This window comes from Cervus elaphus, chromosome 11 (assembly GCF_910594005.1).
Source record: "Cervus elaphus chromosome 11, mCerEla1.1, whole genome shotgun sequence".
Lineage (NCBI taxonomy): Eukaryota > Metazoa > Chordata > Mammalia > Artiodactyla > Cervidae > Cervus > Cervus elaphus.
The window spans coordinates 100,453,222-100,465,634 of record NC_057825.1 but is presented as its reverse complement, the minus strand read 5'-3'; the positions used below and the strand labels follow the sequence as shown (position 1 = coordinate 100,465,634).

At 55.4% G+C, this 12,413-nt stretch overlaps 1 protein-coding gene across 2 annotated transcripts in view; it reads left to right on the top strand.

Moving 5' to 3' along the window:
- The first annotated feature begins 7,744 nt into the window (after positions 1 to 7,744).
- The window catches only part of KCNIP3 (potassium voltage-gated channel interacting protein 3), a 92,324-nt gene continuing 87,655 nt past the window's right edge, over positions 7,745 to 12,413 (top strand). For both annotated transcript variants that reach the window (XM_043918731.1, XM_043918730.1), the window contains exon 1: positions 7,745 to 7,946. In XM_043918731.1, the coding sequence (XP_043774666.1) occupies positions 7,833 to 7,946 (114 nt within the window). In that variant the 5' untranslated portion in view covers positions 7,745 to 7,832. The remainder of the gene's footprint in view (positions 7,947 to 12,413) is intronic.

Here is a 12,413-nt window from a genome sequence, read left to right as displayed (position 1 = left end):
CAGTGAGGGTGGAGAAGAAACTTCAAGGCCTCCTCTGACCACAGGCATCCAGGGGTCACCCAAACAATGAGCAGGTGGGGGTGGGGCCCACTCTGGGAGCAGTCAGACCTGGCTTCACTCTGGGCTCTAGTGTGTGGTGACCAGGGTACCTTGAACATGATCCATGGGTCCTCCAGACCTCAGTTTTTCCACCTGTAAAATGGGAAAAGAGCCATAGCCACCTCACAGGGTTGTAAATAATGTAACAATGTGTGCAAACCCCTTGGCAGGGGACTGGCACAGAGCAAATACTCAAATGCTGCTATTTCTCTCTCTTTTTTTGCCATGACTACTGTGGGCCAGGGCAGAGCTGGGTCTGGGCAGATACAAGTGAAGAGGGAGACAGGTTCCTGCTCAAAGGAGCAAAGGCCTGTAAGATAAGAATCTGCTGGGTTTCGGGGGGTGTCTATTTTTAATTGCATCTTGCAAACCAGCAACAAATTGCTACTAGAAATTGGGATGGTGTTCCCATTTTCACTACTGCCAACACACTCTCAGACCAGCATCCTTAAATGTGGCACAGTCGCCTCTTTGGTTTTTCCCAGAACAATTCTTGGCTTGCTTTTCATCTGTTGTCCTGCGTAGGGAACTGTAGCACCTTGCATTTTAAGAATGAAATTGATGGGATAAAAATAGGAAATGATTAAAAAATGATTTCTAGTTCTCTATCAATATTGCCTGTCTTTTATATATTTGACCAAACTAGGTATAGTTTAAGTTCAGTAACTCCCTAATAAGGAGCCTCTGTGAGCCTATTTCTATTGTCTATTGTTTCTCTTGGTTTTTGTTAGTATTGTCTCCTTGCCTACTTGGAAAAAAGTAAGCGCCACATATTTTATCTGTAAATCTATAGAACTAATTTGAGGCAGAATGAGGTTAACTTGCTCCATGAGGATTATGTGTACATTGGACAGATGGCTTGTGATCCAACAACTTGCAGACCAAGTTGTTTTAATTGGCTTTCAGGGACTGAGATGATCTGCAGTGCCTTGGAGCACTTGTCTGTTTCCAGTTCATTCATACTTTGGGGATGAAACCACCCGGGGTCCCAACCTAAAGCATAAAGGATTTTTCAGGCAACCCCTCCGCTCTTGGTGGCCCTAGTTTTGACCTCCTTAGATCCAGAGGCTGTCAACAGCTCTGCTCAGCATCTTTGCTGCATCACCAGATCCTTTAGGGAGAAAGTAGCCCCAGATGTCTCTGGGTTTCTTTCTTTTTCCAGATCTTGGTCCTGTGGCTTCTTACTGCCTTGTTTGCTCCCTGGTACCCCTGAATCAAGGGCTTTCCAGGTAGTGCCAGTGATAACCCATCTGCCAATGCAGCAGACAAGAGACTCGGTTTCGATCCCTGGGTCAGGAAGATCCCCTGGGGAGGGCATGGCAACCCACTCCAGCATTCTTGCCTGGAGACTCGCATGGACAGAGGAGCCCAGCAGGCTACAGTCCATGGGGTCACAAAGAGTTGAATATACCTGAAGCAACTGAGCACGCACCCCTGAATCAAACTTTCAAAAAATATTTTTTGAGCAGCTTTTAGCTGTCCTCAGTTGGGAATTTAGTCCAAGTTACCTAGTCCAACGTGATCAGAACTAATAGTCCTAAGAAACTAGCTGATTTTTCCCCTGTGAATTGGGAAGGGCTGCCATTCATTGAACTTGGTATCTAGAAACCTTGGCCTAGTGCACTGAACATGGACTTTCAAAGGAGCTCAGTTCAGGGGGCATCACCTGTAGGCTCTGATAAGCTGCGGGTGAGGGTGGCGCTCAGCAGGTGACAGAAATAGCCACGGGGAGAAATAAACTACATATTTTCCCAGTTTTTAGAATGCTGGGATCCTAAACTGCTCATCCTTTATGTGTGAAACAAAGCCCTTTCGAGGTTTGCAGTCTCATCTGTTCTCACGACATTCCCCAAAGCGGGCAGAATGTCATCCTTGTTTCACGGTTGAGCAGGTGAAGCTCTGAGAAACTCTGTGGCTGAGTCAAGGTCCCATGAGCTGAAGTCCCGCCAGGACTTGGATTCACATGCCCTGACCCTGGTGGCCCCGGAGGTTTCCTCCTGGGCACGCTGCCAGCCCATGTTCCCTGTGGGTGGATGGGAGGGAGACCCGTCTCCAAGGAGATGTGATCCACGTGTCCTTGCTGTCGCTGTGGCAGAAGAGATGACAGATGGGAGGCCCTGGGAGTTCTGCCAGCCTGGCCACCCCAGAGCAAAGGCCATGAGCCACAGGTGGCGGATTCTGCCAGAGAAATGCCACATGGGCCAGGCCCCAGGTGGCTGGCCAGGGTAGTTCTGCTTGGCTCCAGGTGTGCAAAGAAGAGTCAGATGGCCAGGGGCCCGCTGAGGCTACCTGAGGGGACAGTTTCATTTATTGGGTTCTGAGTATAAATGAGGAAGTGTGCTAAGCATTTCTCAGGGACTGACTCAGAGATTGTTGTTAAGTCACCAAGTTGTGTCCAACTCTGTGTGACCCCATGGACCACAGCACACCAGGCTCCTCTGTCCTCCGCTGTCCCCGGGAGGTTGCTCAAGTTCATGTCCATTGAGTCGGTGATGCTGTCTCACCATCTCATCTCGGACACAAATGAGCTTGCTTACAAGAACAGAAACACAGAGAACCGGGGGCAAAGAACAGGGTAAAGATAGTTAGGGATGGCCATGTACACACTGCTATATTTAAAATGGATAACCAACAAGGACCTACTATACAGCAGAAGGAACTCTGCTCAACTTATGTGGCAGCCTGGATGGGAGGGGAGTTTGGGAGAGAATGGAGACTTGTGTAGGTGTGGCTAAGTCCCTTCGCTCTCCACCTGAAACTATCACAACATTGTTAATAGGCTAACGCTCTTGGGTCCATGGGATTTCCCAGGCAAGAATACTGGAGTCGGTTGCCATTTCTTTCTTCAGGGGATCTTCCTGACCCAGGGATCGAACCCAAGTCTCCTGCATTGGCAGGCAGATTCTTTGCTGCTGAGCCGCCAGGGAAGCCCTTTAAGATCTGTAGACACTTATCATCACCTGTATATGGTTGAGAAAACTAAGGCAAGGACTGGATGTGGGCTGAGGAGAAAGGACACAACTTACCCCAAAGAAACAGTTGACAATGGTGGTTCTTTATAACTCAGGCGATACCATGCTACTGGCATGAAGCCCCTTCTCTGTGGCCCCTAATCCTTCCTGCACTTCCGGGATGCGCCCCTCCTGGAGCAGGCAACAGTCCCCCCTCTTACAAACACAGCACCGCAGTACCCAGCGAGGGGAAGGTGCGGTGTACGCAGAGATAACCCCACCCGGCCCCAACCTTTGCCCAGCGGTGATGCAGAATTTCAGTAGCCTGAACCCTCCCCACACTAGGGGTACCCAGGAGTCAGGCTTTGAGGTTGAGGGGGAGTTTTAGGGGGTGGCGAGCTGAACACAACGGGGGGAACCCTCCCTTCACATCAAGCCAGAAGAAAGGGGCTTTAAAGGAAACCTTCAGGGCTTCCTTGGTGGCTCAGTGGATAAGAATCCTCCTGCCAGTGCAGGAGCCTGGCTCGATCCCGGGTCTTGGAAAATTTCACAAGCGGAGGAGTAACTAAGCCTGTGCATCATGGCTACCAAGCCTTTGAGCTGCAGCTACTGAAGCCTGAATGCCTGGCGCCCACGCTCTGCAACAAGAGAAGCCACTGCAATGAGAAGCCTGTCACTGCAACCAGAGCGGCCCCTGCTCGCCACAATTAGAGATCCCCTGTGCAGCAATGAAGACCCAGCACAGCCAAAGATAATTTTTTTTTAAAAGACCGTCTTCAGGGCTTCCCAGGATGCCCTGCAGTTTGCGGAACCCAGCCAACTGATGCCCCAGCCCCACCTCAAGGTCTAGAGAGCAAGAGACAAGCTGGCCGCTCTCTCACAGAGCCAAGGAGAGGCCAGTGAGCCAGACGAGGGCCCCGTGTGAAGGAGGCTCAGCGTGGAGGCTGCCTGGAGTATGCACAGGCCCCAGCGGAGGGGAGATGGTCTGCCTGGGGGTGTGGAGTCTCCTTGGCCTCCCTCCCACCGAGATCCACATGACGTACGGGGGAAGGTGTGAGGACCACGTGGCACCAGGGGGAAGGTGCAGAGGTGCCCAGCGATGGCCAGGAAGCAGGCATATAGCTTCCGACCTTCGACCTTGGGCAAACCCAGAGCACCGCCCAGGACGGATCCACCGGGGAGCCGCGCCCTGCCCCCGGAGCTGGGCAGAGACTCCGGCTGTGCGCCAGGACGGCTGGCCTTGGCCGAGGCCTGGACCGGAGCTGGGACAGTCTGGTGAGATGAAGTGAACCACTATATCTCCCTACCGAGCATCATCTCAGGTCTGCCAGGGCTTCCATCCAGCCCCGGAAAGGCGGGCAGCAGGAGAGGTTTCCAGGCAGTGAAAGACAAATAAAGACAAGTAAGACAATGCCACATCTATGCCGACTCACAGGACACCTGGGTGCTGTGGCCTTCAGGGAAGCACTGTTTGAGGGCAACAGACTTTTCTTGAACTCCTGTGGGGAGGGTACTCCACCTGCCTGGGGAAACCCACCACTACCCAAAGAGGCTTTCCTCACAGGTAGGGGCTCTTGGTGGAGCAAGGACCTAAACCCTGAAACTGTACTGTCTGTCTCCTGTGCCCCTCAGCCAGAGATAAGCAGAACCAGGGCTCAAAGGAATCTGGAAAAAAGATACAGAGTGAGGACTCCATGAAGTCAGGTTTGGGGTACCAAGGAGGAAGGGTTTGAAGTTGGATCTGGAAAGAAAGTATTGTCACTCGGTCATGTCCAGTTCTTTGCAGCCCCATGGACTGTAGCCCACCAGGCTCCTCAGTCCATGGAATTCTTCAGGCAAGAATACTGCATTGGATTGCCATTTCCTTCTCCAGGGATCTTCTGGACCCAGGGATTGAAACGAGGTCTCCGGCATTGCAGGAAGAATCTGCCTTGGGTCTGGAAGTGAAGGGGATTGTTTGCAACAATAGAGGAAGGTCCAGAAGACTCCCAAGGCTTGTGGGCTGGTCAGTGTGAGCCCTCACCAAGATGGGATTAGAATGAGGCCCCCAGCTGGTTCAGATGGCTTGCCACTGCCTCCTCTCAAATGCAAGCTACTCAACTGTCTTCCAGGCTTGAAATGGTCCATTCCTTCCCGCTTCCAAACTCCTGGGGCTCATCACCCCCCAGCACAAGGGAAAGTACAGCTGAGACCCATGAGGCTGAGGATCGCGGCTGACAAAGTGAGGCCCTTCTGCAGTCTTCCTTAACCTTTTTGGGGTTTCATGCACTGCCAGAGAATCTCCAGAAACTCCCAGACTTTCATAAGGAGAGTTAGCCGCTGCCTACATGTCCATACCACTGCTAGGCTTGCTGAGGCCCATGTGGGGAGCTCTGCTCCAGGCTGTCCTGGACCTCCACACTCTCCTAACCTTTCTCATTCCTGCATCTCTCACAGGCCTGGGCGGGACCAGCTCAGAGTGCTCTAGAAAAACCCCTGTGGGCGCTGGGGAAAAAAGAGAGATGGGGGGCACAGATCATGCAGGCCAACATCATGTGTGTTTTATGAAGAGTACACCCTTGGTGGCAGCTACGGTTGGAGGTTCTCCAGGCCCAAGGTGGTAGAGGCTGGTGGGGTGGTGGTGGCGGGGGGGCATGTGGGCAGCTGCCCTGTTTTGTTGTATTGGGTTGGCTAAAAAAGCTCATTTGGGTTTTTTCGTAAGATGAGCTCCTTGAAGCTCATTAATTTATGAATTCAGAAGAAAGCATATCTGGTAATGGAAGTTCAGCCCTCACCCCAAACCAGGAGCAGGGATGGGGACCTTCTCTGGTCCTGCCTCATGCTGACTAGGCCATAATTATGGCCAGGTCTGTCTTGGACAGTGCGACTGGCACATTCCCAAGCTGATGTGTGCAGCATGGGAGGTTCGGCAGGGTCTTAGCCGTGTACATCACTTAGAGATGAAAGTAACGGGCTTTGTGTACCAGCTTTGTCACTTTCTAGGTCCCAGTGGCACCAATGGTAAAGAACCCGACTGCCAGTGCAGAAGACATAAGAGACACGGGTTTGATCCCTGGGTCAGGAAGATCCCCTGGAGGAGGATATGGCAGCCCACTCCAGTATTCATGCCTGAAGAATCCCATGGACAGAGGAGCCTGCTGGGCTACAGTCCATGGGGTTGCAAAGAGTCAGACACGACTGAGTGACTTGGGACAAATCCTTTACCTTTTCTGGTTCTCACCTTCATCATCCACAGAGATAATGACACTTCCCTGCTGAGGCCACTGTGAGGACTCAACATGCTCGGCAGGGGGCCAACTGCTCAGAGCTGAGATCACCAGGTCTCCAGGCTCTCAAGGAGCTCAGCCTCTGCCCCACCCAACAGCTGCAGGGGGCTTGCACTCACCTCTGCCCAGGGCGCCGCCGTGGTCAGCTCCAGAGTCCACTGAGTCCCTGCCCAGTGTGAGGCCCAGGCAGTCCAAACTCCTCCTCCCTCGGTGGGTCAACTGCTCCAGACTTTTCTTCCTCCCAGAACCTGAAAGTTGGAGCTGCTTGGCTGGTGCAAACACACACACACACACACACACACACACACGGAGACGGGTGTGCAAGTGCACGCAGAGGAGGGGGTGGCTCAGGGCTCTGTTTCCATGGGAACCAGTGGCACAGGCTGGCTCCTTCCTGGGGTGCAGAAAAGGGAAACTTGGCTGAGGTTTTGGGCATCTGGCTCCTGGGCGCTTTCCCTGGGGGCTGAGCAAATGCCCCGGAGTCTGCCCTCCTGAGGGGCGGGAAGGAGACTCTCTCCCCAGGATGTCCAGGGACCCTCACCCCTTTCCTCCACATCTGCCCCCTGAAGGTCCAGCCAGGTCCCTCAGCTGCCCTGATGTGGTCCCAACCTCAGACACAGACAGCAGGGAGAGACGCTGGGCTCCCTGGAGAGGATAAGGAGTTCAGGTTTGGGGAGAGCTCCCCCCATGGCAAGTCCCCATGTAGGGTGAAAGGAGACAGGTGAGGGGGGCACAGGTGAAACAGGTTGAAGGCCCCCTGGCCTGTGACCCACGTGATGTGGCCTTGGTAGCCGTCACCATCTCTGGGTGGTGAGTCCCCATCGCTGGGGCCATTGAGGGCCCAGCACCCAGAGCTATGTCCCCACTAGGAGCGTGCTCTGGATGCCGAGGGTGCCCAGAGTTCACCTTCAGGGCTGCTGGAGGGAGACCAGAGACAGCCCTCTCCAAAGCCCACCTTGACTGTAAAGGCCCAAGGTCACAGGCAGGGGGTGGGGTCACTCCACCCGTTGTCCATAAGGGACTGGTAGCCTGAGGGAGGGGGCAGCCAGGACGGAAGGAGCTGGCCTGTTCTGGAGGTTCTCGGTGCTGCGCTGCTGTCCTTCCCTCCGTCGGGCAGCAGCTCGTGTGAGCTCCTCTATTCCCTGCCGGGGCCTTCTCCACACCCCCAACCTTCCCTCTTCCAAGGTTAGGGAGCGGAGCGTGTGTCAGAGAAAGACATAGATGGGATGGAGGGTGGGCATAGACAGAGACCCCGGGTGACGCGGGCAGAGGGGCGACCCGGAGGGAGAGCCGGACTGGGAACGGTTTACACAGAGAGAGTGGGGCAGGGAGACCGGGAGAGGGACGGGAAAGACGAGAGAGAGCGAAGGAGCGAGGCGCGCGCGGAGGGAGGCTGAGCGCGGATTGACACACAGCAGAAGGGGCGGAGCTTAGGGAAGCGGCGCTCGGGCGGGGAGGGTGGGCCCGGGGCGGGCGAGGAGCCGCCGGGAGCAATTACGTCTGGGTCCCGGCAAACATGAGGCAGCTGTCCGCGCGGCCGGCAGTCCCGTTCTCCTCGGCTGCGCGGAGGGGAAGCCGGAGGGGAAGCCGGCAACAGTTTTCTCGGTTGTCCAGGATGCAGCGGGCCAAGGTAGGCTCTGGCGGGGCTGGGCGCTCGCCCAGGGCTGGGGAGTGGGGGCTTCGGGGGTTTACCCTGGACCAGGGAGCCTTGCTGTGCCTCTTTGTTTGACTCAGTTCCCTGCTGTCCCCTGTAGGGTAGCTGTGGGAAAAGTAAGTATTGGGGTGTCCTGCCTGGGAGGCTAGACTCCTGGGGCGCCCTTCAGACGGCAAGGGCTTTAGGTGTTTGTGGAACAGAAGCTTGGGGTCAGCCATGTGGTTCAGTTAAGTCCCTGAGATGATTGCCAGAGTGCTGACCCCAAGCCTCCGACTCATTAGCTCTGTGGAAAGGCTGAATGCTGGGAGGGGGTGTCTTACCTTTGAAGGCTGGTCAATGAGTGCATCATTTAATTATCTAAGTAATTAATGAATATCCACTTCCTGAAGGGCTAGAAGACAGCTGACAAGGACACATGTGGTTAGTTCCCACTCTGGGGCTGTTGGGAGGCTGGAGAGAGAGAGAGAAAGCAAGGGAAATGCCTGGAGTAGAGTTCAAGAGAGATGGTGTCAAGGAGTTAGGAAGGATGAAGAATAATTAATGCAGAATAATGAGGAAAAGGAAAATAAGCTCCCCCCTCCCAGAAGACAGTGAACACTCAGAAAATCTGTGATGCTGTGCCACCTCCCCACATGTTTGGGACAGTCTTGCTTTGGAGGGAAGGAGAAATACCAAGATTAGATTTGGCTGCTTGTAACAGAACAACCCAAATAACAGTGGTTTGAACACATTTGCTTGCGTTTCTCCCACAGAGGTCCAGAGGGAGGTAATAGAGGGCTGGCACGGAGGCCCTGTGACCCACAGGGACTGTGCCATCTGTCTCAACAGGGACTCGGGCTCCATCTGTCTCACTGGCTTCCATTCTAGAGGTTACCCTAAGGCCCAGAATGGCTGCTGGAGTTCCAGCCAACACACACAAGCTGCAGGAAGTAGAGAGAAGGAAGGGCAAAAACAAAAACAAAAACAAAAACCCAAAACCCTCTAATAAAATCAGGGTTTTGTGAGCAAGGAAGAATGGATACTGGGTCGGTATCTGCCAGTCTCCCCCCCAACTCCATGCCCTTCCCCCCTGAGATGGATTCCTACCACTCCATCACATGAGGACAAGCAGTCCAGGGTGGGCTTGTGGCTGCTGACCCCGGGCCACCCGCCCCTGCGCTGTCTGCTCCATCACTCACTGGTGTCAGGAGGATCGGCAGAGGTGCGGACATGAGACCCTTCGAGCATGCGGGCAGGGCGTGTTGAAAAGGTGTTTTTCTCCCCCTGTCGCCCTGAGTCTCCCCCGCCACCTCCAGGCAGACAGGGCAGGGGCAGAGAGACTCAGAGCCTTGTCACAGGCGCACACGCCGTGGGCTCACAGTGCACACGCGCCACAGCCATCGCAGGTCACGTGCATCCTCGGGCATCAGTCAGCCTGCGATGCTCAGCCACACCCGTGGCTGTGCCCACAGTTGGCCGGGTTGCCAAACCTGCAGAGGTGGGGCTTTCGACTGAGTCAAGCTGCGTGCAGGTGTGCATTCAGCCTGCTGTGTCCGCCAGCCACCTGACAATCCCCTTTCTCTCGCCTTTCCCCCACTGGCCCCTGCCTGCCAGGAGGTCACGCCCTGTCCCTGCCAGATGAGTGTGGTGAGTGGTTCCCATCCTCCAAGTGCATCTGGCCCTTCCCTTGGTTACCGTGACCCCACACTGGCCCCTGCCCTCTCTCACAGCCAGGCCCCAGTGGGTCCACGGTGCCTGCCAGTGCCCTTCCTACAACTGGCCTGGCTGGAGACTGGAGCAGGCCCCATACCTTCAGTTGTGGGCCAGGCAGGGACAGTGATCACCACTGTCACCAAGGTCAGCAGGGAGATTATGAAAAATCAGCTTCCTCTCAGTGGTAGAGAATCTGCTTGTGATGCAGGAGACACGTGTTTGATCCTTGGGTCAGGAAGGTTCCCTGGAGAAGGAAAATGACAACCTGCTCCAGTATTCTTGCCTGGAGAATCCCATGGATGAGGAGTCTGAGGGGCTGCATACTGTTTGTGGGGTCACAAGAACCAAACATGACTTAGCGACCAAACCGCCACCACCGCTAGTGGCAATAGGGGCTACAGTTCGGAGCTCAGGCTGGGAGGTGGCCTGACTCACCCATCCTCATCGCCTGTCACAGTCATTTGTGGATCCTCACAAAGTCCTGGGAGGGTGGGCCCTGCCACTTCCCCTTCTACAGACACGATGCTCAGGGTTGGGGTTGACCGGGGTGGGCATGCAGCTCACGCATAGGACCAGGACTTGAACTCCCTGAGATCTTAGGGAAAAGGAGCAAGCAGAACCCTTGCTCTGCTCCTGGATCTTCAGGGAGAGATGTCTTCATGGCCTGGCATGTCCACTGGGACCCTCCACCTGCTCAGGTTCCTGCCTTCTTGCAGGGAGTTTGTGGGAGGTGGTCCCTAATTTTTTCCCTTATTTCCAAGTATAGGAATCACAACCCTGAATTGAAATGGGGAGTGAAGTGGTTCTGACTGTTCGCTGGGACAAGGCCAGGGCTGAAGGGCAGAAGCCCTGAAGTGGCCATTCCTCCCTCCAGGGTCTTTCCAACAGGCTCTGTACCTGGATTATCTCTCTGGACCCCCACGTGGCCCCCCAGGTAGTGCTTGGTATTATACCCACTTTACAGATGAGGAAACTAAGGCCCACCCTAGATTGCAAGCTACAAAGTGTTACAGCGGGAATTTGAACCCTGCTCTGTCTTACTCCAAAGCTCAGTTCCCTATGGCTTGGGGGGATGGATGGGGATGTCATGGGAGAAGGCTACAGGGAGAGAGGATGTGCCTGTAACCAGGCAACTGAGGAGATGCCCCACCCCAGTTGGGGGCTCGCCCCATGGAGTTGTGGCCTTTTGCGCCCTCTGAATACTTCAGTGAGTACACACGGGTCAGACCCCACCCCAACCAGGTCTCCTGGATTATTTGTGTGACCTTGAGCCAGCCACACCCCCTTTTCTGGGGGCTCCAAAGGATAGGACCCCAATGTTTTGACACCAGGAGCCCTTTTCTTATCCAAATCTGCTGCAAGCATGGGAGCTGCTTCACCAGCAGGGGCTGGGGGGCCATCTGCTCTCCCACCCCATCCCCCGCCCAGGAGCATCTGCACAGCCCTGAATGTGGCCTCTGTGAGGAAGAGGGGAAACCCTGGTTTCCAAGGCGAAGAGAAAAGAAGGGAAAGAACTTGGCGCGCCTTCCTTTGCTGGCCCTGCAGCCCCGGCCGGAAGGAGACAGAGTGCAAAGGAGGGTGCAGTGTGGAGTGAGTCACTGTGCGGCCCCGCCCCCATCTCCAGCTGACTGATGTTTCCCTGGAACAGGCAGGTGCATCTGTCAGCTGTGATCAGCCCACATCCCGGAGCATCGCAGAGCATCCACGTGATGGGAGAAAGCCAAGGAGACTTGCAGGCCCGGAGCGAGGGTTGGGTGTGGGGTTAGCTGAGCTGACCTGAGACGGATGGCTGAAAGGGCCTGTACCAGCGCCCCAGCTGGCCCAACTCTGAGCCTGAGGTCTCTGCCCAGAGCTCCCCTCCGCCAGGCAGCCCACACCCACGCCGTGCTCAGCCAGGCAGAGCACCTGCTGGTCTTTGCCGGCCTCACCTCTACCTCTTCGGCTGCCCTGCCTTCCCTGGCCCCCCAGCACACGCCTTTCGAGGCAGGCAAGGGATCAACCTGAGGCCTGCCACTGCTGCTCTGCCACGTGCTCAGTCCAGCCTGGCCCTGTGTGAAGATCCTCTCTCGGAACTTCACTGGTGGTCCAGTGGTTAAGACTCTGAACTTCCACTGCAGGGGGCTCAGGTTCGATCCCTGATCAGGAGATGCAAGAGACGTGGGTTAGATCCCTGGGTCTGGAAGAGCCCCTGGAGGAGGGCATGACAACCCACTCCAGTATTGTTGCCTGGAGAATCCCATGGACAGAGGAGCTTGGTGGGCTACAGACCACAGCACCACAAAGAGTCAGACATGGCTGAAGCCACTTAGTACACATGGGTTCTATCATTGGTAAGGGAACTAAGATTCCACATGCCACGGGGTGCGGCTATAAAAAAAAGATCTTGTCTCAAGATGGGCCCTCTGGGCAGTGACTCCAGAGTGCCCAGTACTAGCCCCAGCCTGTGAGCGTGGGCGGTGTCCATCCCCTCCCTGGGTGGCAGACATGCTCATCGCCTCTGCCGGGCCCTCACCTGAGGTTGGGCCGTGTGCTGAGCCGTGGGGGCTGGGGGGCCGTAGTGCAGATCACCCTGTCCCTACACACCTGTATGCCCCCTGGCCTGTCACAGAGCCCACCCCCCAGCATTTGGAATCGACGGGCCAGCCAAGAGCGAACATCGCTGCGGAAGTAACACGGCTGTGCCTCTGGGCTCAGTTCCAGGCCCCTCACGCTGTAGCTGTGTGTCCTCAGGCAAGTTATTTAGCCTCTCTG